At 40.9% G+C, this 26,351-nt stretch overlaps 1 protein-coding gene across 1 annotated transcript; it reads right to left on the bottom strand.

The window, feature by feature from the left end:
- Nucleotides 1-493: 493 nt before the first annotated feature.
- Nucleotides 494-26,116, bottom strand: LOC118235225. Its single transcript, XM_035432372.1, has 8 exons — nt 25,565-26,116; nt 6,248-6,445; nt 5,821-6,060; nt 5,272-5,586; nt 3,456-3,812; nt 2,733-2,831; nt 849-917; nt 494-653 (listed from the first exon to the last, which is right to left on the bottom strand). Exons 2-8 carry the CDS (start codon nt 6,321-6,323, stop codon nt 535-537), a joined length of 1,275 nt encoding a protein of 424 aa, XP_035288263.1. The 5' UTR covers nt 6,324-6,445; nt 25,565-26,116; the 3' UTR covers nt 494-534.
- Between the last annotated feature and the right edge of the window lie 235 nt (nt 26,117-26,351).

The following is a 26,351-nucleotide window of genomic DNA, read 5'->3' as shown; positions in this document are numbered from 1 at the left end:
AAATATTAAATAGACATTAGATGAAAAAGACTTTCAAAGAATAGTAATTAAGCAATTAAATGACCCATTATAAAAAGAGCATCAGCAATGCATGTCCTGCATTCAGCAAGCGAAAATTAACCATTTGTATCCTTCACTGAAAAACTAGTATTACTGGTGCTACTCCAAAGTGAATTTGAATTCCTTTTTATTTCATTCCTTCACAGTAGCTAAAACAAAATATATAACCACTTCCCCATTTCAACTTTTAACATTAGCAGAAGTTTGCATTTCCCACAACTACATTTTCTTTCCATGAATCCGTAAAGGAAATCCCCCAAAGACTTCTCATATGCAGATGTATGTTTTGTCAGAACCTAAAAAAGACTTGAACGAATTACGTCTGCAGTAAAATTAAATGAATCATCTTCTAATTCCGGTTGCCAGGACCACATCTGCATATATCACCGAGTCCTCTTCAGGAGTCAGATTGTCAGGCTAAATGAGAGAACATTTTAAAAGGCTTGCAGCTGTAGATATTGCATTGCATATTTTTCAAGAGCATGAAAAGTTTTTCAGGAAAATATGTGCTTTTGTTTTAAATAAACGAACAATAAATAAATAAATTAAATAAATGCTTACAGCAAGTGCGGCTGATGTACTGGAGTCAGCTGCTGTTGAAAGAAAGCAGAAGTCAGAGGATGGAGAAGCAAAAGGGAGGATGTAAAAATACATGTGAACGTTTTCATGGCGCGCGCAGTGTGGTTAGCGCGGTCAGGCTAATGCGCGAGCGGGGAGACGCATGCCTTAAGCGTCTTTAACGATCTGATGCAGAAACACAATGGACGATTCGTGCAGGATAATACTACCTTTTTTCCTTTTAAAATGCACTGCAGCATAATTGAGAGCACCCTCGTCATCTGGGGTCTGTGCATCACCTTTGGCGGAGGGTTGGGTGGGGAGGGGTGTGGGAGGGGGCGGTTGGATTGGGTGTACAGAGAAACAGACAGAAAACACAAAACACAATTAAAATAAATTTTCTGGCTGAAACCACAACGCTTCTGTGCATATCACTGAGTGAAACAAATAAGAGGTAAAATACCAAGAATCCAATGAACAATGTTTCAACTTGCTGCACAGTGGACTTTACTATTACTAGACGACATTGCACTGGCAAGTCTTACTGCCCCTCTAGAAAATCGAATATATGATTTTAAAAAGCCGTTGAACTAACACCACAAGCACGCACATACACACCTACACACAGAGACGCTGACATACATACACACATACACACACATACACACCTACACACACAGAGACACTGACATACATACACACCTACACACACATACACACCTATACACACAGAGACACTGACATACATACACACCTACACACACATACACACCTACACACACACAGACGGTGACATACATACACACTCACACAGAGACGCTGACATACATACACACATACACACCTACACACACAGAGACACTGACATACATACACACCTACACACACACAGACGCTGACACACATACACACTCGCACACACATACACACCTATACACACAGAGACACTGACATGCATACACACTCACACACACGCTGACATACATACACACTCACACACACATACACACCTACACACACAGAGACACTGACATGCATACACACTCACACACACGCTGACATACATACACACTCACACACACGCTGACATACACACACACTCGCACACACATACACACCTACACACACAGAGACACTGACATGCATACACACTCGCACACACATACACATCTACACACACAGAGACGCTGACATGCACACACACTCACACACACATACACACCTACACACACAGAGACGCTGACATACATACACACTCACACACACATACACACACACCTACACACACAGAGACGCTGACATACATACACACTCACACACACACACACACTCACACACACACAGAGACACTGGCATGCATACACACTCACACACATGGACGCACCTACACACACTTTTATTTATTAATTAATTTATTTATTTATTGCTGTTGACTTTTCCCTGAGCATATAGAGCACGACTGCAATTCACCAATTTTTATGATGTGTTATTCCTTACTGATTTTCCTGTATTGCATTTGTCTGTTGCTGCTAGGCTTTGTCCTGTTTGTCTGACTGATCTTTTTGTCTGTCTGCAATGCACTTAGGGGTGGGTGGGTTTGTGGGTAGATGGACAAGTACATTTAACGCACAAATTGAGTGCAGTATTTTGTTATGACATTCTCAATATGTTTCTCTTTTATCTTTTTATGTTTTGTCATTCGTTGGGAGTTGTATGTGTTATGGCCTGTTTCACATGTTGTAAAAAAAAAAAAACAAAAACGAAATGAGTTGTAAAATAAAAAAAATATATAAATATATATATATATATATATATATATATATTTTGTTAAAAAACAAAAAAAAAACAAAACATAGCCAGGGACCTGCAGAATGTGCACAACCTCAGAGTAACATGTGGCAGAAAATTCCATATTTTGACGTTTTACTTCATTATAAGTTAAAAATGCCTAACTTGTAAAAAACGTTTTCAACATTACTGTTATTTTAACCAATGATATTTTATGCTGATTAAAATGAGATAAAAGCATCATAAAGTAAATAAATGATGATTGCATTTCATAATGAACATGAAAAATTAAAAAACATATTTATATAGTGCTTTGTTTTCCTTACCTTGATGTCTCTGACAGCAGTAGACTATGAAGGCTGTTCCCAGGCTTATGAAAAGAAGACCACAGAGGCAGACTAGTGACAGATAAATTGTACGGTTTCCTATGAAAAATAAATAAATAAACAACTATTAATGAGTAACAAACAGGGATAGATAGCTGTACAGAAACACACACACACACACACACACACGTGCATACGCACACACACACATACACAGACACACACTGCATACTCCGATTTTAGATTTGTAATCAGTTCACATGGTTGAAGTGCACATTCTGATCTTTTATTTAAGAGTATTTTTGTACAAAGGAAGCCATTATGAGGCTGAGAAATAAGAAGAAGAAAAAAGAACAGAGACATAGCTTAGGCTAATAAAAATCAACTGTTTGAAACATCACTAAGAAGAAAGAGAGCACTGGAGCGCTCAGACATCTGGTACCTGGGACACCTTCTGTTACAAACATTATGTTTGTCTCTTCAGCAATACGAAGATTATTTACACAGACCGGTGTTTTGGATCTATCAACAATATGTACTTACAAACATGCTTACATGCTGACATGAATACATGCACGCATACATACAATAAACACATATGTACATACATATGTACACACATGCATGCATACACATATGCGTGCAGGCCTCCATACATAATACGTGCATACATACGTACATGTACGCGCAGACGCAGACGCACGCACACACACACTTTTTTACCGGAGTGATTTTGTGCAGGTGATTTTGACCCTTCAGTAGGGTCCTGGCCCGGTCTGTCACCTCCAGCAGGGGGCCCGGGGGGCCGTGTGGCTCGGCTCTTCACAGTCAGCTTGAACGGGACCAGCGCTCGGAGATGGCCCCGGTGGAACACGGCGCACTCCCAAGCGCTCTGCGCCAGCGTGACGTTCGTCACCACGAGCCGGAACTCGCCCGCGTGCTTCTGTGCCTCGGGGTTGGAGAACGTCTGGTGACTCCGCGTGTCGATCCACAGCAGTCTGGTGGAGTTCTTCAGGTGTGAAACGGCACAGACCAGGGAGCCATTCTCTCCCTCAGTCAGCTCCACGGGCTCGGAGTACACTGCAGGGGCAGACACACACAGTGCTGTGACTTAACATAACATAACATAATGTAGCATAACACAACACTACACTACACAACACTACACTACACTACACAATACAACACTACACAACACAACCTAACATAACACAACACTACACTACACTACTCAACACAACCTAACACAACCCAACACAACACAACACAACCTAACACAACACAACACAACACAACCTAATACAACACTACACAGCACAACCTAACACAACACAACACAACCTAACACAACACAACACAACACAACACAACACAACATAACGACAAGAACAGGCCATTCAGCCCAACAATGCTCGCCATTTGCCGGACTAAATTAGTGCTCTGATTACCCACAGACTAGACAGTGTCTAACCCTGTATCAAGCTTGGTCTTGAAAATCCCCAGAGTTTCTGCCTCTACTACATGACCTTGCTGGTTATTCCACACATTGACTACTCTTTGTGTGAAAAAATTCTTCCTAATTCATACTACATTGTAGATGGTCACATACCATAGATAGTATGGGTTGCATGTGGATGAGAAAACATTGTTTATGGAGTATATTACACTCTCCATAGTCATGTGCATCAGTTACATGCATCAAGTCCCATACAGTTTTACATGTGCTAATACTAGTACCAGTGCAATAGTCTGAACCACGGCTGCCCAACCCTGCTCTACCATCCTGTAGGTTTGGAGATCTACAGTCCTGTACGTCTTCACTCCAACCCTAACAAAGCACACCTCATTCAACAGCTAGAGATCTACTGTCCTGTACGTCTTCACTCCCACCCTAACAAAGCACACCTCATTCAACAGCTAGAGATCTACTGTCCTGTACGCCTTCACTCCAACCCTAACAAAGCACACCTCATTCAACAGCTAGAGATCTACTGTCCTGTACGCCTTCACTCCAACCCTAACAAAGCACACCTCATTCAACAGCTAGAGATCTACTGTCCTGTACGCCTTCACTCCAACCCTAACAAAGCACACCTCATTCAACAGCTAGAGATCTACTGTCCTGTACGTCTTCACTCCAACCCTAACAAAGCACATCTCATTCAACAGCTAGAGATCATCTCATTGAGCTGCTAAGCAGTAGAGTCAAGTGTGCCAAATTAAGTTCAAAATGAAAACCTATAGGACGGTAGATCTCCAGGAACAGGGTTGGGCAGCCCTGGTCCAAACACAGTTTGGCATGCTAATACCATTTAAATTCCACAAAAATTACATTCCGTTTTTAACGAGCAAACACATTTTCTGTCTCCGTTCCTTACTGAAATGTAGCCAAACATGAGAGCTCAGGGCTGAGTAGATCTGCTGCAGAGGATTTGCTAAAAGATTAAATTTCATTCCATCTTAATACATTTTTGTAAAAAGCATTTTTGCAGTTCTTAAACAAGTGTAATAGTGGGGAATGTATAATGGCTGACATTACCTTTCACTGTAATTATTTCATAAGTGCATTGCCTGTAAAGTTTGTTGCCATTACAAAGAGTGCATCGGTATTGTCCAGAGTCATTCCAGAACAGAGGGGAGATGCTCAGTGAAAATTTGTTGTCGGACCCACTCTTTACTTCAGATCGATTTCCAAAGTGCTCCAGGTCTGAGCCAGACCGTTTGCAGTCTTCTTCAGACCCAGTCTGTCTCCAGCTCCATAAGCCCCGAAGCGTTGCTCCTAATAAAGCTTCACAAAAGAGATGCAAAGAGCCGGTCCTGCTGATTCTGTACACAGGCGTGCTATCCTTTACACCTGGGAAAAAATAATACATTCGCTTGATATGTATATATGTATGTAAAGTATGTATGTGCATATAATTACAGTCAAAATTATATTCAAACAAAGTTGCATATGTATCCGCTTATATAATTTAGAAAATTGAAATGATTATTTAACTAGTTTTCAGCTCAGTATATGTAATTTGTAATATTTAATTCAATATGGTAATATTTCAATCTATAATATGTGATTCAATACTGTATTTACCCAGCTGTATTTTCAGTTTCACTTCAGATTTGTTTTGTTGTGTTCCATTGATACAGTAGTAACGGACTTCATTTATCTCCTGGAAGTTTTCCACCAGCAGGTATGCAGTGTTGTTGGCCACTAATGTCTTGATGTTTTCTGATGTCTGATTGGAGTCCCATTCCCACTTCGGAGGAAGACTTGTCTTTGATGTGCAACGTAACGCGGCATCCAATCCACGCGGTACCTGGATGACTTTATCTAGCAGAACAAACATTAAAATAGTTTCCACGCATTCACAAATAATTCGGCCAAATACACAACCAACCAATTTTTGAAATCAGATGGAGATATTATGCCCTTCTACACCCGAAAGCTTTTCACAAGAGATCGTTACTCTGAAACAGCCCTGCTATGTAACCCATTCGATTGTCAGATGTTCACTTACCTTTTGCAAAAACAGAAGTATATTCTGGTGTAAGAAACAACAGAATCCAGCAACCAATGGAAAAATGATGAATCATTGTTTAATATTGAAGGTTGCGTCTGATGGTGTCAGGGATTATTGCTTATGAGCAAAGCGGAGTGGAACTCCATATCACGCTTCCTCTCAGCAAGGAGGTGGGTGCAGTAATATCATTTCACCCTGTAAGATATATATATATATATATTCATACGTCACAGAAGGAAGCTAACCTTAGCCACCAACTGTGGGATAGTCGCTTCCTTTTGTCACTCAGTAAAGCAAACAAAAAAACTTGAGTCCAGTTAGAAAGAGCCTGCTTGTCATCATTCGATTTCAAAAGCAAAGTTTAATTTATTAAAATGTGCAGTACCCTTCCTTCAGTTATTGTATTTCCTTATTGTATTTGTAATTGTATTTCTTTTTTGGTTCATAGTTGCTGCTTAAAATTTTTCATTTTTAACTTCATGGGGCCATGAGGGTGATTTCATCTCCAACACAACATTCATCCTCGCGACAAAGTGCATTTAGCTCCACCAAGTGCGGAATGTTCCATTGAATAGAACCCGGACCTCCTATGGCGAGAAGAAATAATGAAGTATAAAGACAAAGCTAAAATTAGAAGCAAAACCACTGCCACAGGAAGTGAACTGACAGCCAGGCACAGACACAAAAGCAAAAGGAAAAAAAAAGAAAAAAAATTAGCTATAATAATTGGATGAATGATTTGTCAGCAATGTAGAGAAGAGTCTATAATAGTAGAGTCAATGGCATATGGACGTCTGCTACGAGTCTTGTATCTATACTTGTCTAAACTCAAGGTCAAGCTCCTTTCTGCGCCAAGCAGAGAAAGATATTTTTGAGCCAATCTGCCCCAGGCCACTTTAGTTAGAACTAAAAACAAACAAAAATAAACATAAATAAAATACCTGTAACTAGACACGCTAATAATGCGTAATTCAGGACACCGTGACTGAAGCACTCTCCTGCTTTTTGTAACCTGGCAAAAAGAGATCGATAAAAACAATAAAATGAAACTCTCTCTATGGCTAGTCAATGCCAGTTCTCTTTTCTCACTCTCTCGTGTTTCACACTCATATACTCAGTCTTGCACACTTATGCACTCAGTCTTGCACACTCATACACTCAGTCTCGCACACTCATACACTCAGTCTTGTGCACTCATACACTCAGTCTTGTGCACTCATACACTCAGTCTTTCACACTCATGCACTCAGGCTTGCACACTTATGCACTCAGTCTTGCACACTCATACACTCAGGCTTGAACACTCATACACTCAGTCTTGTACATATGGCTTTTAAACATTTGTAAAGGGATATACAGAAGACCACACAGCTCCTTTAAATGGTATAGCGTGCACACTTGCATTGCTTGTGTTGCATCATCATCCCCCCTTTGCTCTTGAAGCTAAAATTCCCCCTTAGTTGCGCAAACATTGACCACATGTGCCAGTATAATTACCAAAGACTAAGCCCTTTTACAGTTACATATATTTATTTAACAGATTTAGCATTTAAATGAAATCATAGAAATTCATGTGGCAACACTTGGTTCATCACATGTCATGTGAAGTATTGTACTTCTCTGTACAGCCCAATGGCAGTCACTGCGTGGGGAGCATGAGGTCGGATGAGTTCACTTACATGCTCAGAAGAAAGGGTTCCAAAGGGCTCCTCTGCATCTCCATAGCGGAACCCCACCTAGTGCGAGGGTTCTCTATTGTATCAAAACGGTTCAGTCTGGGTGTGTTTTCACACCTACCATAGAGGGTTCCGTAAAAATAACTAGAAAGGGTTTCTTTATGAACACAAAACATTTTATCCAGACGTACATTCTTGTTCCTCCAAATATACAGTATGCACAGTGTGATTAGGCAATCACTGGAAGATTTGTGTGAATTTCACAATTGAATTAGTAAATGCTATCACACCACACAGTTTTTCACTTTATATCACGGAAGTTGCAACAATTTCACTGCAACTTTGTACATTGCTCTCAAAGGTAATGTTATACAGAATCAAGAAATTGGGAGACAAATGTAGCTTTTTGCTTTTTACAGAAGACTAGCACTTGCATGAGTTATAAATAATCTGTTGGGGCATTTACAATAACTGAGCTCTTTCTGGAAAAACAAAAACATTTATGCGTAAACAACAAAAGGAAATAACGTGAATCATAGTCTAAAATGGCAGGCCACATTCAAACATGGTGTGTGAAATGCATTGGAGAGCAACACCACACATCCTGCCACAACGATGGTGCAAAAAAAAATGCCCCTTATCCAAGTGTAAATTAAATATCAAAAAACAACAGTGAGAGTCCAGTATCCCGCTTTTTTAAATTTAAAAGCAGGGAAGCTTATTCAACATTTATGTACAGAGACAGCTAAAAAAGGCTTAAGGTATTTTGCTAAAGCCAATTACATGTATGATGGACTACTTGTCAGATTATAAGATATCAATAAATAAAGCAAAATGATTTGTTCAAAAGCATGTATTAACATAAAAGAAATGTAATTATGCAAAACAGAGTGCAAGCTATTGCCCCCTCACTCACCGGTTACACCGCTCATAGTCTACAAAATAGACCTAATGAACATTATTTTAATACATTATTAATGTATTAATATTATATTATTACATTACACCCATTTCACAAACACGGAAAGACAAAGTAATGGAGAACATCAGTGTTCTTCTCAGGATAAATTTGGAGAAGGGGAGAAATATCTAGTAAATCTTAAAAAATGGAACAAATTGATGCATTTAAGTTATTTCTTCTTTTTCTGATTCACCCCCCCCCCCCCCCCAAATGTTTACTCCACTGTTGCTATGTGCTCGTTCTGAAACCCCCCCATGGAACACAAACCGTAATAAGTGTGAATATTGCGTTCAATTTTTATACTTTTTAGCAGGATGACGTGTTTGGTATGAGCTGTTCAGTGATTGTGTGGTTGGGAAATTTTTAAATAAATAAATAAATAAATAAAAAGTGTGCGGGCATGGGGAGGGCAGGACTGAGGCCTATCTGGCTGATTAAGTTTATTTATGCAAAATAATGTTGGCGCTATTAAGCCGTTAATTTATTCACTTCAGAATGATAATGAAGGGGTCGTCCAAGGAATAGGGGATTGGTGCTGGGTCAACCCCCAACCGCAACCTCACCCTACCTAATGTTGTTGTTTTTTTTGTTTTTTTTTTAGAGAAGTAGTTTCATAATATTAATCTCTGTTACGAATGCATCTTTATTAGATGTACCATATTCTTCATGTACTATACCTTCAGAATGATGGTTATTGTCCACTGGAGAGCAACACTGCCACCTGCTGGTTCAACCATGAAATAAAACAGCAACCCGGGGGGGAAAAAAAAAAAAGAAAAAAGGAAAACGGCACAACACCCGTTCGCTTGACTCCATGCATTTTACATGTTCACGATCCAGTGTGTTACGACCCGGTAGTCCGGGGCTCCAGGGGTATTTTAGGGGTCGGATTACCGGGAGATGGAACGTGTAGGATGAGCGGATGGGGGACGAAATAACAACAGCACGCCGTAATATAGTGACAAGTGTTTAGTTGAGAAAAAAAGTGACAATAGTGAAATAGGTGCTGTTTACAATAGAAACCAATATATACAGACTGTACACTCAACCGAAGACTGGAACCACTGGAGTGTTGCCAAAGGAAAGAAAGTAACAAAACCAAACAAAGCTAGCTTTAACAAAAAGCAGAAGACTGTCTACCTAGAAATACTAAACAAACGCCTAACTACCTACTCTAGCTACCCAAACCTAAATACAAGGGGTGGCAAGCACTCCTATTCTAATATGTCTAGACATTCATAGCCTATAAATCCACCCTACGTGTTAATGTATAGAGGCCTCTCTCTTACATATCCCAGTCTCGGCGTGGCCGACAACGGGACAACGCCAGGGTAAGACAAAGGGAAAACACATACACAGCTAACCAACAAACAGGTAGGAAGAAATACATACGAAACCACAGCGACAAGCGCGAAGAATCACGAACATAGAAGGAATGAATGACTGGATTGCGTTCTTCTTTACAGATATGACCGGTGGGATTTTGAACTGCGGGAAACTTCCTCTGATTGGGTAAAGCGGGAGGAAGTAGGGTAATGATGATTGATGGGTTGAATGGCGAATGGCAGCAGGAGGGAGGACTTAGAGAGAGAGTGAAGGGAGAGACAACAAAACATACCAGAACGCAACACAGTGGCTCAATCCAGTGTTCACTATCTTGCTATAAACCAGTGCTGAATAGCATTGATAGCATCATCAGGTATTGTGGTCAGTAAAGAAATTATGTATTTTTTTACTTGGAGCCATAGAGAATGCAAAACAACAGGTAAAAATCTGAAATTCTGAATTTTGCTGGAAATTACCTGTAAAAACATTTTAGCCCTTTTTTTATTTTGTAGAGACTGTTCATGCACCTAGTTCAGAAAAATATATAAACCTAAAGGAGAGTATGGAATTGGAAAATTGTCACAATCCACCTGAAATACTTAATACCAAAGTGTGTTTTGAAGTACTGATTGATTAATTATTATTGATATTATTGTTTATTAATTATGTAATTATTAAATCGTATTAATATTTGTAATTATTTTGTATATTAAGTTTTAATTCTTTTACATCATACAAGTGTCTTGCATGGCAAAAACATGTTGCAGTGAAAATATTTCAAAAGTATTATTTCTACTTTTACTGAATGTCCCTTGCAGTGCAGGAGAGGTTCATATGGGACAAAAAATGAATGGTCGGGTCTTGCGCACGTGCACGCGCACACACACAAGCACGCGCACACGCACACACACACACACACACACACACACAAGCACACGCGCGCACACACACAAGCACACGCACACACATACACACTCACACACACACACACACACAAGCACTCACTCACACACACACACACACACACACACACACACACACACACAAGCACTCACACACACACACACAAGCACTCACACACACACACACACGCACACACACACACACACACACACACACACATACATACGCACATTCACACATGCACACACACACACAGGCACACAGTATGACCAATAAATGACTTAAGTGTAATTTTAATGATGGCGTTTGCTCATTGAAATACATGAAACATGTGAAGTATTATTTTCTCAAAGTCCAAGTCTTATGACATTGTTAACAAATCATCAGACAAACAACAAACAGATGTCCAGTCTCAAATATTCAGTACAAATAATGGCATGTTAGATACTGCTAATCAATTCTACTGAGAGTGAGATTAGCAGTAGGCCGAATGACCTCAGTGAGGTTACATAAGCTTCTTGTGTTTTTTGTAGACATGGGCTTGAAACTGGATGTTGGTGGGTTTAATTGTTAGGCGAGTCTGTACTGTTGGGTTTTATATGAGCTGTTTAACGTGAATTTCTTCTGTGAATGTATCAGCATAAATGGGTAGCCTACATACCTGAATGAAATTTAAGCTATAAAAGCCATGATAGATAACATTATCTGAAAACAGACATACCGTCAGGTTTCTGTTCCTGTTTTCTGTCTTCCTTTTTCGGCCGCCAGATGGCAGTAGTTCTGTTCCTTTTCCCTGTTTAATTGTATTATTGGTTCCAATTATTCTAGTGTTTTTCAGTTGTGTCTAGTTATCCCTTCCCTCTGTGGTCTGATTGTGCATTGTGCCCTCCTGTGTCTCGTTAGGGTCTTGTCTATTTAAGTTCTCTTCTTCCCTGACTCGGGTGCTGGCTCCTTGTGTTTTCGCTTGTGTTTCCGCGTGTGTTCCTGCCTCTGTTTTGCCTGAGAGTTTGCCTGTGTTTCCCCGTGCCTGTTTTTGTCCGCCTGTTTCTGCCCTGCCTGTTTGGCTTCTTGTGATTTTTGGATTTTCTGTTTTCTGTTTTTGGGATTTGCCCTGCAAGGTTTTGTTTGGTTATCTGTGTTTGTTCTTGAGTTTTTGTAATTAAAGTTCCCTTTTGGAGTTCTTGGGTTTTGTTTTACTCTGCATTTGGGTTCATTCCCTCACCAATCCGTGACACATAATTGATAATAAAATTCAAGTAAATATGTAAATTATCACATTAAAACACACAGATATGCTGTTTACAGGATATGTGTTTAATCTGGGTGAGGAATGGCCAGTGGATTACAGTTAGTTTATTTTTCAGTATTTCACTGCAAAGTTAGGAATCTTGCAGAACCTTAATGTTAATTCTAATCTTGCATGTAGCCATATATTTAGAATAAATTATACAGCACGTGGCATAAAAAGTGTTTGCTTCAGTTTAATGTGTACATCTTCTAAATCTCTGCATGTTTCCTATCAATATCCCAGATTTTTATAATCATAAAAGTAATTTCATATAATGACACAAGGAGGCGCCATTATCCCGCTTGCACCAGTGGTAATATCACATTTTCTATTCTTTCCCAAAGAACTTAACACTCTGTGCATGACATTCAAAAATCGGCTTAATTGTATTTTTTTTTTTTTTTTTTTATTTTTTTAAAGGTTTTGAGGAATGCATAAAGAATTCACAAAACATGTGCATTTTGATTTCTTTAAACAAAAAAATATTAAAGACAATAGATGAAAGACTTTCAAAGAATAGTAATTAAGCAATTAAATGACCCATTATAAAAAGAGCATCAGCAATGCATGTCCTGCATTCAGCAAGCGAAAATTAACCATTTGTATCCTTCACTGAAAAACTAGTATTATTGGTGCTACTCCAAAGTGAATTTGAGTTCCTTTTTATTTCATTTTTTCCACTGTAGCTAAAACTAAATGTATAACCACTTCCCCATTTCAAATTTTAACAGAAGTTCGCATTTCCAACAACTACATTTTCTTTCCATGAATCTTTAAAGGAAATCCCCCAAAGACTTCTCATATGCCGATATATGTTTTGTCAGAACCTAAAAAAAAGACTTGAACAAATTACGTCTGTAGTAAAATTAAAATGAATGAATCATCTTCTAATTCCGGTTGCCAGGACCACATCTGCATATATCACCGAGTCCTCTTCAGGAGTCAGATTGTCAGTCTAAATGAGAGAACATTTTAAAAGGCTTGCAGCTGTAGATATTGCATTGCATATTTTTCAAGAGCATGAAAGGTTTCAGGAATATGTGCTTTTGTTTTAAATAAACGAATAATAAATAAAATTAAATAAATGCTTACAGCAAGTGCGGCTGGTGTACTGGAGTCAGCTTCTGTTGAAAGAAAGCAGAAGTCAGAGGATGGAGATGCAAAATGGAGAATGTAAAAATATGTGTGAACGTTTTCATGGCGCGGACAGTGTGGTTAGCGCGGTCAGGCTAATGCGCGAGCTGGGAGACGCATGCCTTAAGCGTCTTAAACGATCTGATGCAGAAACACAATGGACGATTTGTGCAGGATAACACTACCTTTTTTCATTTTAAAATGCACTGCAGCATAATGAACAGCACCGTCGTCATCTGGCGTCTGTTCATCACCTTTGGCGGAGGGTTGGGTGGGGAGAAGTGTGGGAGGGGGCGGTTGGATTGGGTCTACAGAGAAAGACAGAAAACACAAAACACAATTAAAATAAATTTTCTGGCTGAAACCACAACGCTTCTGTACATGTCACGGAGTGAAACAAATAAGAGGCAAAATACCACGAATCCAATGAACAATGTTTCAGCTTTAAAGAGTGAATCTATTTTAGATGGCGGTTTATAAATAGGGCTTTTTTTTGAACTGCTGAAAAGCCTGAATTTTGTAGCTGACATGCATATACACTCACACACACAATGCACCCACACACTTTTTATTTATTTACTCATTTATTTCTGTTGTCTTTTCCCTGAGCATTTAGAGCACCAACTGCAATTCCAATTTTTATGATGTGTTATTCCTTACTGATTTTCCTGAATTGCATTTCTGTTGCTGCTTGTTTTTGTCCTGTTAGTCTGACTGATCTTTTTGTCTGTCTGCAATGCACTTAGGGGTGGGTGGGTTTGTGGGTAGATGGACAAGTACATTTAATGGACAAATTGAGTGCAGTATTTTGTTGACATTCTCAATGTTTCTCTTTTCTTATGTTTAGTCTTTCACTGGGAGTTGACTGTTATGGCCTGTCTCATATGTTGTAAAAAAAATAAAATAAAATAAAATAAAATAGGCAAAAATAGCCAAACAAAACTGAATTCATTTTTTAAATGCACAGCCAGGGACCTGCAGATTATGCACAAGTTCAAAGTAACATGTAGGAGAAATTTCATATTTTGATATTTTTACTGCCAGAAGCACTTCATTGTAAGTTAAAAATGCAAATTTGTAAAAACATTCAACATTGTCATTCTAACCAATGATATTTTATGCTGATTAAAATGAGAAAAGCATCATAAAGTAAATAAACAATGCATTTCATAATGAACATTAAATATTAAAAAACATTTATATAGTGCTTTGTTTTCCTTACCTTGACGTCTCCGACAGCAGTGGATTATGAAAGCTGTTCCCACGCATACGAGAAGACCAGAGAGACAGACCAGTGACAGATAAATTGGATGGTTTCCTATGAAAAATACATAAACAAACAACTATTAAAGAGTACCAAACAGGGATAGATGGTTGTACACGCACACACACACAGGCTTTTGGCTGTGTACTCCAATTTTGTGTTATCAAACAGTTCATATGTGATTAAAGTGCACATTCTAAGCTTGTATTTAAGGGTATTTTTGTACAGAGTAAGCGTGTTACGGTTGCTCTCAAGCCCCCGCAAACATAACGAAGCCAAAACCAAGGTTTCCCAAAAATAACCAATAACTTTATTTACCTACACATACGGAATACCAGAATAGCTGCAAAACATGAGATAAAATCAAGAGCCGGCCGTGGTCGAGAGGTGAGGAGAAAAAGCCCCCATCTCCAAGAAGCCGACTCCAGGCTTCTTAAAAGGGCACCGCCACAGGCGCTCTCAATTACCTGTAACAAGACACGCGCATGTGTCCAAACGGCCAGCGCCCCCACCTGAGGCGGAGGGACGTAACAAAGCTATTATAAGGCTGAAAAATAATTTTTAAAAAACAGAGACATATCTTAGGCTAATCAATATCAACTGTTTGAAACATCACTAAGAAGAAAGAGAGCACTGGAGCGCTCGGATATCTGGTACCTGGGACACCTTCTGTTACGAACATTATGTTTGTCTCTTCAGCAATACGAAGATTATTTACACAGACCGGTATTTTGGATTTATCAACAATATGTACTTACAAACATGCGTGCATGCTTACATGAACACATGCATGCATACATACAATAAATACTTCTACCAAACCAAAATTCATAACTCCATTTCTAACCCTCGTCAACTTTTCTCTATTTTCTCTTCTCTCCTCAGCGTGCCACCTCCTCCACCCCAGTCTTCCTTCACTGCAGATGACTTTGCAGCATTCTTTGACGAAAAGATTGCAGACATCCGCACCTCCTTTGCCCCCTCTGCGTCCTCCGCCCCCTCTGCGTCCTCCGCCCCCTCTGCGTCCTCCGCCCCCTGTTTCTCCACATTTTCTCTCCTCTCAGACACTGAAGTCTCCCAGCTTCTGCTCACCCACCGCCCTACCACCTGCGCCCTCGACCCTATCCCCTCATCTCTCCTTCAAGCAATCACACCAGACATCCTCCCTTTTGTCGCCTCCCTCGTGAACTCATCCCTATCTTCTGGATGTTTCCCCTCATCCTTCAAGAAGGCCCACATCACCCCGCTGCTGAAGAAACCCACACTAGATCCTTCAGTCATTCAGAACTACCGCCCGGTATCTCTCCTCCCTTTCCTATCCAAAACACTCGAACGTGCTGCATCTAACCAGCTCTCTGCTTATTTCTCTGAGAACAACCTGCTTGATCCCCACCAGTCTGGCTTCAGGCCTGGCCACTCGACTGAGACTGCACTCCTCTCGGTCAGTGAGTCACTCCATGCCGCACGAGCAGCCTCCCTCTCCTCTGTCCTGATTCTCCTAGACCTCTCCGCTGCATTTGACACTGTGGACCACTCTACCCTCCTGTCCTCCCTGGCAGCAACAGGGATCCGCGGCACAGTCCTTGACTGGATTGAGTCCTACCTCTCTGACCGCTCCTTCCAGGTTGCCTGGGCGGGTAAGGTATCACCACCCCGTCCCCTCACCACCGGAGTTCCCCAGGGCTCAGTCCTTGGTCCCCTTCTCTTCTCCATGTACACCAGATCCCTTGGCCCTGTAATATCTGCCCATGGCTTGTCCTATCATTCCTATGCCGACGACACGCAACTCTTTCTCTCCTTCTCCCCATCGGACACACAGGTCCCCGCCCGCATCTCCGCTTGCCTGAGGGACATACAGAGCTGGATGGACAATCACCACCTGAAGCTCAACCCGGGAAAGACGGAGCTAATCTTTATTCCTGCTCTATCCTCTCCCCTCCTCGACTTTTCCATTTCCTTAGGGGACACCGTAGTGACATCATCACCCTGCGCCAAGAATCTCGGAGTGATGATGGATAACAGGCTGTCCCTCTCCAACAACATTGCAGCAGTAACCCGGGCATGCAGATTTTTCCTATACAATATCCGCAGAATCCGCCCCTTTCTCACCACCTACTCAACCCAGCTCCTGGTCCAAGCAATGGTTCTATCCCGCCTGGACTACTGCAACTCTCTTCTGGCTGGACTACCGGCATCTGCCACCAGACCCCTGCAGCTCATTCAGAATGCTGCGGCTCGTCTGGTCTTCAACCTCCCCAGACACTCCCACGTAACTCCCCTGCTCACTACCCTCCACTGGCTGCCTGTTATAGCTCGCATCAAATTCAAAACATTGGTTCTAGCATACCAGGCAGTCAAGGGATCAGCCCCAGCATACCTTCACAAGATATTCAAACCCTACATGCCAGCCAGATCCCTCCGTTCTGCTACCTCAGGACGCCTAGCACCTCCCCCTCTTCGCACCTGCCCTTCCAGAACACGTCTCCTCTCTGTTCTGGCCCCACGATGGTGGAATGACCTCCCTGTGGAGGTCAGAACAGCTGAGACTGTGACCCATTTCAAACGACGACTGAAGACCCACCTCTTCAGGCTGCACCTCTCCCCATCCCTTCCCCCCTGTAAATGACTAAACTTAGGGTTGTAACTAGGCAGCTGTTTAATAGGTGACTTAGTTGATGCGCCAGTCTTAACGACTACTTGTAATTTTTATGTATTTTTATTTTTCCATAGATTGCGTTGTTGCCGTTCTCGTTGTTAGTGTTAATCAGTTTAACCACCAGGGTCCAGGTTGAACTATGTGGTTGTTCCCTGTACTTGGACCGGTACTTCTCTCTAGGGGTTTCGTCATACTTGTTCCTGGTTATGGTTATACACTTTGTTGTACGTCGCTCTGGATAAGAGCGTCTGCCAAATGCCTGTAATGTAATGTACATAAGCGCATTCATACTGTATATGTATACATGCATACAACACACACACGCACACATGCACACGCACACACTTTTTTACCGGAGCGATTTTGTGCAGCTGCTTCAGTAGGGTCATGGCCGGGTCTGTCTGTGACTCTCGCTCCCGCACCTCCAGCAGGGGGCCCGGGGGGCCGTGTGGCTCGGCTCTTCACAGTCAGCGTGAACGGGACCAGCGCTCGGAGTCGGCCCAGGCGGAACACGGCGCACTCCCAAGCGTTCCGCGCCAGCGTGACGTTCCTCACCGTGAGCCGGAACTCGCCCGTGGGCTTCTGTGCCTTGGGGTTGGAGAACTTTCGTTGACTCCGCGTGTCGATCCACAGCAGTCTGGTGGAGTTCTTCAGGTGTGAAACGGCACAGACCAGGGAGCCATCCTCTCCCTCAGTCAGCTCCACGGGCTCGGAGTACACTGCAGGGGCAGACACACACAATGCTGTAACTTAACATAACATAATGTAGCATAACACAACACTACACTACACTACACAATACAACACTACACAACACAACCTAACACAACACAATATAACATAGCGACAAAAACATTACATAACATAATGTAGCATAACACGACACAACGACAAGAACAACGACAAGTCCCATACATTTTTACATGTGCTAATACTAGTACCAGTGCAATAGTCTGAACCACGGCTGCCCAACCCTGCTCTTCCATCCTGTATGTTTGGAGATCTACTGTCCTGTACGTCTTCACTCCAACCCTAACAAAGCACACCTCATTCGACGGCTAGAGATCATCTCATAGAGCTGCCAATTAGTAGAGTCTAGTGTGCCAAATTAAGTTAGAAATGAAAACCTATAGGACGGTAGATCTCCAGGAACAGGGTTGGGCAGCCCTGGTCCAAATAGTTTGGCATGCTAATACCATTTAAACTCCTCAAAATTGCATTCCGTTTTTAACGAGCAAACCAAGCGGCCAAAACCAGACTTAGTTTTTGAAGCTCATTTCCTGGTGTTGTAGTTTCTGGTTGCTCACTAGCGCCACTACGGATGGCTCCACTATAGGTGTTTTCATATCCGGTTTCCATGCAAGTCTACGGTACAAATGCGATCAAAATACAAAGTCAATATTTTTTTCTCACAAGAACAGTCATAATAGATGTATTTTATTCGTCTTATGACTGTCCATGGGTCGATTTCATGATTTATTGCGTCATTTTGGCACAGTGCCAATATTTGTTCTGGACCAATGAGGTACAGCTTGCGTCACTTCCGGATTACTGCAGAGGACTGAGCTACAGTAGGGGCTACAATCTGTGGTCACTGGGGTGGGAGGTGGCGTCTCTTGGCCTTGACATTGCGGCTGCGACCACGGTCCACCTGTGCGAAGTCAGAAAATGCAGGCATCCCATTTTGTAGTGGTTTCATTATAGCGTGTGCTATTTACAGCTGCACTAGACGACCATAAAATAATCCTCCTCTGAAGTTTTGCGGTAGCCGAGTCATTTTTACTATTTCCTTTAGCCCACTTAACCAAATAATTAGTTGGCAGAAAGCGTAATCAGCTAACGCTTATGTACTATATGTGGTAGTCCAGTAGCCTATGCTAAAACAGTTCGCAACTTCGGCTACCAAGCCATTTGACTAGCTAGCTAACCCTAACCGGCAAATATTCCATCTGTCAAACGTGTCAGTCGTGTACATTCCGTAAATGTATACCTGGGCTATGCTGCACGAATGTGACAAAGCTAGAAGCTAGCAAGAAAATAATAATTAGAAATTCAATGTACATTATTTTTTGTCTTTATGCAACAGGTGGAAAACTTGCCCTTCAAAGTGCGTTGTCATATTTACACGGCTGTAAATCAGTTATTAAAATACTTGGTAGATTTGTTCATCACCGCTGACAATGTTAATTTTTATTCGGTAAAAAGTGACTTGCGAACGACCGGTCAGCTAGCGTCACCCAGCAAGTGAACACCACAAACGGCGATGGAGTAGCTAGTAGCAGTTACTGGCTCATTAACTGACTGTGGCGAAAACCTACGACGATAACTTGCTCGGTTAACAGCAGGTCTACCAGACAGTTATATGAAAATTAGCCTAGTCAAATCACCAGTAGTCTACACATCTCTGATTGATTGACCATCAGTGCAGTCGATGTTCTTCCCCTGTAGTTCATATTGCTAATGCGTGAGCTAACCACGGATAGCTTACCTAGCTCACTGGCAAGCTGATATGCTAGCTAAGCATATTCGTTTTGCCGAGAAACATAAATTGAAGTTAACTGAACATAATTGTATTATTAATGTCATACATATAACGTGATTACATGACACAGTACAGTCACGGATGGAAATTAAACTCCGTAAACATTTGATCATATATTTTAAAACATAACGGCAGACAGTCAGCTAGCTTCAAGTTCGTTCTGCAATCGTTCGTTCAGGTTGATGGGCTTTTCCGCACCGGATTGTCAATCACATTGTAAAAATCACAAGACCGCTTAACTCTATGGTTTTGGCTCCAAATCGAGAACATAGCCGCGCCCGCCATTGAGCTTCAAAACGTGTTTTACAGACCCGAGGAGAGGCAATGGGTGACGTCACAGTAGCTTTGTCCATATTTTTTACAGTCTCTGGAGCAAACACATTTTCTGTCTCCGTTCCTTACTGAAATGTAGCCAAACATGAGAGCGGTGGGCTGACTAGGTCTGCTGCAGAGGATTTGCTGGAAGATTAAATTTATTTTTGTAAAAAGCATTTTTGCAGTTCTTAAATAAGCGTAATAGTGGGGAATGTATAATGGCTGACATTACCTTTCACTGTAATTATTTCATAAATGCATTGCTTGTGAAGTTCATCGCCATCACAAAGAGTGCATTGATATTGTCCAGAGTCATTCCAGAGCAGAGGGGAGATGCTCAGTGAAAATTTGTTTTCGGACTCATTCTTCTTTACTTCCGACCGATTTCCAAAGTGCTCCAGGTCTGAGCCAGACCGTTTGCAGTCTCCTTTAGACCCAGTCTGTCTCCAGCTCCAAAAGCCCTCAAGCGTTGCTCCTGATAGAGGTTCACAAAAGAGATGCAACGAGCCGGTCCTGCTGATTCTGTACACAGGCGTGGTATCCTTTACACCTGGGAAAAAATAATACATTCGCTTGATATGTATGTATGTATGTACAGTATGTATGTGCATATAATTACAGTCAAAATTATATTCAAACAAAGTTGCATATGTTTCCACTTATAAAATGGATTAAAAATGAAATTATTTAACTAGTTTTCAGCTCAGTATATGTAATTTGTAATATTTAATTCAATATGGTAATATTTCAATCTGTAATATGTGATTCAATACTGTATTTACCCGGCCGTATTTCCAGTTTCACTGCAGTTTCCCCTGTTCCATTGATACAGTAGTAACGGCCTTCATTCATCTCCTGGAAGTTTTCCACCAGCAGATATGCAGTGTTGTTGGCCACTAATGTCTTTATGTTATCTGATATCTGATTGGAGTCCCATTTCCACTTCGGAGGAAAACTTCTCTCTGATCTGCAATGTAACGTGGCATCCAATCCACGCGGTATCTGGATGACTTTATCTAGCAGAACAAACATTAAAATGGTTTCCACGCATTCACAAATAATTCAGCCAAATACACAACCAACCAATTCTTGAAATCAGATGGAAATATTATGCACTTCTACACCCGAAAGCTTTTCACAAGAGATGATCATTACTCTGAAACAGCCCTGCTATGTAACCCTTTTGATTGTCAGATGTTAACTTACCTTTTGCAAAAACAGGAGTATATCCTGGTGTAAGAAACAACAGAATCCAGCAACCAATGGAAAAATGATGAATCATTGTTTAATATTGAATTGTGCATCTGATGGTGTCAGGGATTATTGCTTATGAGCAAAGCGGAGTGGAACTCCATATCATGCTTCCTCTCAGCAAGGAGGTGGGTACAGTGATATCATTTCACCCTGTAAGAGATATATATATATATATTTATACGTCACAGAAGGAAGCTAACCTTAGCCACCAACTGTGGGATAATCACATCCTTTTGTCACTCAGTAAAGCAAACAAAAAAAAACTTGAGTCCAGTTAGAAAGAGCCTGCTTGTCATCAGTTGATTTCAAAAGCAAGTTTAATTTCTAAAAATGTGTAGTACCCTTCCTTCAGTTATTGTATTTCCTTATTGTATTTGTAATTGTATTTCTTTTTAGGTTCATAGTTGCTGTTTAATATTTTTGATTTTTAACTTCATGGGGCCATGAGGGTGATTTCATCTCCAACACAACATTCATCATCGCAACAAAGTGCATTTAGCTCCACCAAGTGCGGAATGTTCCATTGAATAGAACCCGGACCTCCTATGGCGAGAAGAAATAATGAAGTATAAAGACAAAGCTAAAATTAGAAGCAAAACCACTGCCACAGGAAGTGAACTGACAGCCAGGCACAGACACAAAAGCAATAAATAAAAATTAGCTATAATAATTGGATGAATATTTGTCAGCAATGTAAAGAAGAGTATAATAGTAGAGTCAATGGCATATGGACGTCTGCTACGAGTCTTGTATCTATACTTGTCTAAACTCAAGGTCAAGCTTAGACAAGTATAGAAGGTCAAGCTCCATTCTGCACCAAGCAGAGAAAGATATTTTTGAGCCAATCTGCCCCAGGACACTTTAGTTAGAACTAAAAACAAACAAAAATAAACATAAATAAAAGACCTTTAACTAGACACGCTAATAATGCGTAATTCAGGACAACGTTACTGAAGCACTTTCCTGCTTTTTGTAACCCGGCAAAAAGAGATCGATAAAAACAATAAAATGAAACTCTCTCTATGGCTAGTCAATGCCAGTTCTCTTTTCTCACTCTCTCGTATTTCACACTCATACACTCAGTCTTGCACACTCATGCACTCAGGCTTGCATACTCATTCACTCAGGCTTGCACACTCATTCACTCAGGCTTGCACACTCATGCACTCAGGCTTGCACACTCATGCACTCATTCACTCAGGCTTGCACACTCATACACTCAGTCTTGTACATACGGCTGTTAAACATTTGTAAAGGAATATACAGAAGACCACACAGCTCCTTTAAATGGTGTAGTGTGCACACTTGCATTGCTTGTGTTGCATCATCATCCCCCCTTTGCTCTTGAAGCTAAAATCCCCCCTTAGTTGCGCAAACATTGACCACATGTGCCAGTATAATTACCAAAGACTAAGCCCATTAACAGTTACATATATTTGTTTAACAGATTTAGCATTTAAATAAAATCTTAGAAATTCATGTGGCAACACTTGGTTCATCACATGTCATGTGAAGTATTGTACTTCACTGTACAGCCCAATGGCAGTCACTGCGTGGGCAGCATGAGGTCGGATGAGTTCACTCTCAGAAGAAAGGGTTCCAAAGGGCTCCTCTGCGTCTCCATAGCGGAACCCCATCTAGTGCGAGTGTTCTCTATTGTATCAAAATGGTTCAGTCTGGGTGTGTTTTCACACCTACCATAGAGGGTTCCGTAAAAATAACTAGAAAGGGTTTCTTTATGAACACAAAACATTTTATCCAGACATACATTCATGTTCCTCCAAATATACAGTATGCACTGTGTGATTAGGCAATCACTGGAAGATTTGTGTGAATTTCACAATTGAATTAGTGAATGCTTTCACACCACACACAGTTTCTCACTTTATATCACGGAAGTTGCATCAATTTCACTGCAACTTTGTACATTGCTCTCAAAGGTAATGTTATACAGAATCAAGAAATTGGGAGACAAATGTAGCTTTTTGCTTTTTACAGAAGACTAGCACTTGAAGGAGTTGTAAATAATCTGTTAGGGCATTTACAATAACTGAGCTCTTTCTGAAAAAAAAACATTTATGCATAAACAACAAAAGGAAATAAAGTGAATCATAGTCTAAAATGGCAGGCCACATTCAAACATGAGGTGTGAAATGGGTTGGAGAGCAACACCACACATATCCTGCCACAACGATGGTGCAAGCTATTGCCCCCTCACTCACCGGTTACACCGGTCATAGTCCACAAAATAAACCTAATGAACATTATTTTAATACCACCCCACCCCACCCCCCCCCAAAATGTTTACTCCTGTGTTGCTATGTGCTCATTCAGAAACCCCCATGGAACACAAACCATAGAAAGTGTGAATATTGCACCTTATTTATTTATTTTTTTTTTTTTTAGCAGGATGACGTGTTTGGTATGAACTTTTCACACAGAGCTGTGTGGTTGGGGACATTTTTAAATAAACAAATAAATAAAAAGTGAGCGGACATGGGGAGGGCAGGACTTAGGCCTATCTGGCTGATTAAGTTTGTTATTAACTTCAGAATGATAATGAAGGGATCCTCCAATGAAGAGGGGATGGTGCTGGGTCAACCCCTCCACCCCCCCCCCACGAATGCACAAATGCATCTTTATTAAATGTACCATGTTCTTCATATACTATACCTTCAGAACGATGGGTAATGTCCACATATGGGGGCGACATAGCTCAGGAGGTAAGACCGATTGTCTGGTAGTCGGAGGGCTGCCGGTTCAAACCCTGCCCTGGGCGTGGCGAAGTGTCCTTGAGCGAGACACCTAACCCCTAACTGCTCTGGCGAATGAGAGGCATCAATTGTAAAGCGCTTTGGATAAAAGCGCTATATAAATGCAGTCCATTTACCATTTACATAGGACTGGAGAGCAACACTGCCACCTGCTGGTTCACCCATGAAATAAAACAACGGCCACAAAAAAAAAAGAAAAGAAAAGGAAAACAGCACACCACCAGTTCACTTGACTCCATGCATTTTACATGTTCATGATCCAGTGGCTCAATCCAGTGTTCACTCTCTTACTATGAGGCAGTGCTGAATAGCATTGATAGCATCATCAGGTATTGTGGTCACTAAAGAAAGTATGTATTTTCTTACTTGGAGCCATAGAGAATGCAAAACAACAGGCCAAAATCTGAAATTCTGAATTTTTCTAGAAATTACCTGTAAAAAATTTTAGCCCTATTTTTTATTTTGCAGAGACTGTTCATACACCTAGTTCAGAAAAATATATAAACCTATATAGGAGACTACCAAGAGCCAGAGAAATGGCCACCAGTTATCATGCTTACAAAACTACAACACCATTTTTTTACATTTTATGACATTTCCCATTTTAAATCTGCATCACATGCGCATATTAATTACGCTAAAAAGGTTGATCCATAGGTTTAAAAAGCACAGGGCCTCCATTACTCTGCTGCTTGAACCTGATGGTCACCAAGAATCTGCGCTTAAGACAGTTTTTTCATCCTAACCAGCTAGCATGCAGTGTTTGAATGTTTCTAACTTACCAATTTCTTACCTACAGATCACAAACTTAGTTACCTCTCTGCTAATAAAACCCTATTCCAAATTCATGTACAAAAATTATGTTTAGAAAAATATCATGTTGTCACAGTTTGGACCAGCAATTTCTGTGGACCGTTGATAACTGAATATTAAGTGATCAATGTAGAAAATCATGACAAAACATGACAAATTACTGCCTGTTGTCAGCATAACAGAGTTACTGGTGAAGTGATGTAATCAATTATGAAACAATAAATTAAGCGACAGCTAGGTCCAGTCGAGTAACTTGATTGGACAAGAGTGCTGATATACAATAAAACAGCACTGGAGCGTTTTAGCAGACGCTCTCATCCAGAGGGAGTTACACAATTTTTAAAATAGCATTTACACTGCATCCATTTATAAAGCTGGATATATACTGAAGCAATGCAGATTGAGTACCTTGCTCAAGGGTACAACGGCAGTGTCCTACCCAGGAATCAAACCGATGATCTTTAGGTTACTAGACCAGCTCCTTACCCATTATACTGCACTATACACCCTACATAAACATCCATCAGTGCCCAACTAAATAAGCCTACTTTATCTCAGCCACTGACAGGTGCACCTGATAGCAGATCAGAACAAAAAAATGTTATTACGGGACAGAATTCTATGTTTTTTAAAGGTTAAATTTGCCTTGGAAATGAAGAATACCCCTAGCATGAGCACTATTGATGTATTGGTTACTAGTATAATAATAGAATAAGATGAATTGGCCGTAGTTCTTGTTGTCAGGGAAGACCCGCGTCGATGACTTCCTGCAGCCACGTCAAACGAGTGTGGCGGGACTTTGACCCACCCTCTCACCTACAAGCCAGCGAAGCTCAGACGCTTCGAACATCCATTACTGACAGGAGAGGGAAGGTTGTGCAACCAGCCCGGCATTTGTTCCGACTATCACCGCTAGGTGGCGCATGCGAGCTTCCTGATGAACACAGAAATTGCACACAATTTCAGACGCTCCCCCCCACCTCATTAATTTTATGGCAGATAATAAAATTAAATTCACTTGTACGAGCTTATTTGACGAAAGATTCCTTATTCTGAACCCACTTACTCATATTTCACGTTATTAAACGTGCCATCCAGAAGTAATGACATTTTTCATGTAATTTGTCAAGCGTTTGTGATTAGATCTCAATGAGACACCATTGAGTTGTTTTCCTTAGATTATAAAAATATAGCC

Source organism: Anguilla anguilla, chromosome 9 (genome assembly GCF_013347855.1).
Source record: "Anguilla anguilla isolate fAngAng1 chromosome 9, fAngAng1.pri, whole genome shotgun sequence".
Classification (NCBI taxonomy): Eukaryota; Metazoa; Chordata; class Actinopteri; order Anguilliformes; family Anguillidae; genus Anguilla; species Anguilla anguilla.
Note: the sequence above shows the minus strand (reverse complement) of the source record. Positions and strands in the feature narration are given on the sequence as shown.

Bases quoted from the DNA above. Each gene is read 5' to 3' on its own strand.
- LOC118235225 (XM_035432372.1), bottom strand. From the start codon at position 6,323: ATGATTCATCATTTTTCCATTGGTTGCTGGATTCTGTTGTTTCTTACA. The intron at 6,061-6,247 runs GTAAGTGAACAT...TTGTTCTGCTAG, and splicing joins TACTTCTGTTTTTGCAAAAG to ATAAAGTCATCCAGGTACCG. The intron at 918-2,732 runs GTAAGGAAAACA...CCTCCGCCAAAG, and splicing joins CTGCTGTCAGAGACATCAAG to GTGATGCACAGACCCCAGAT.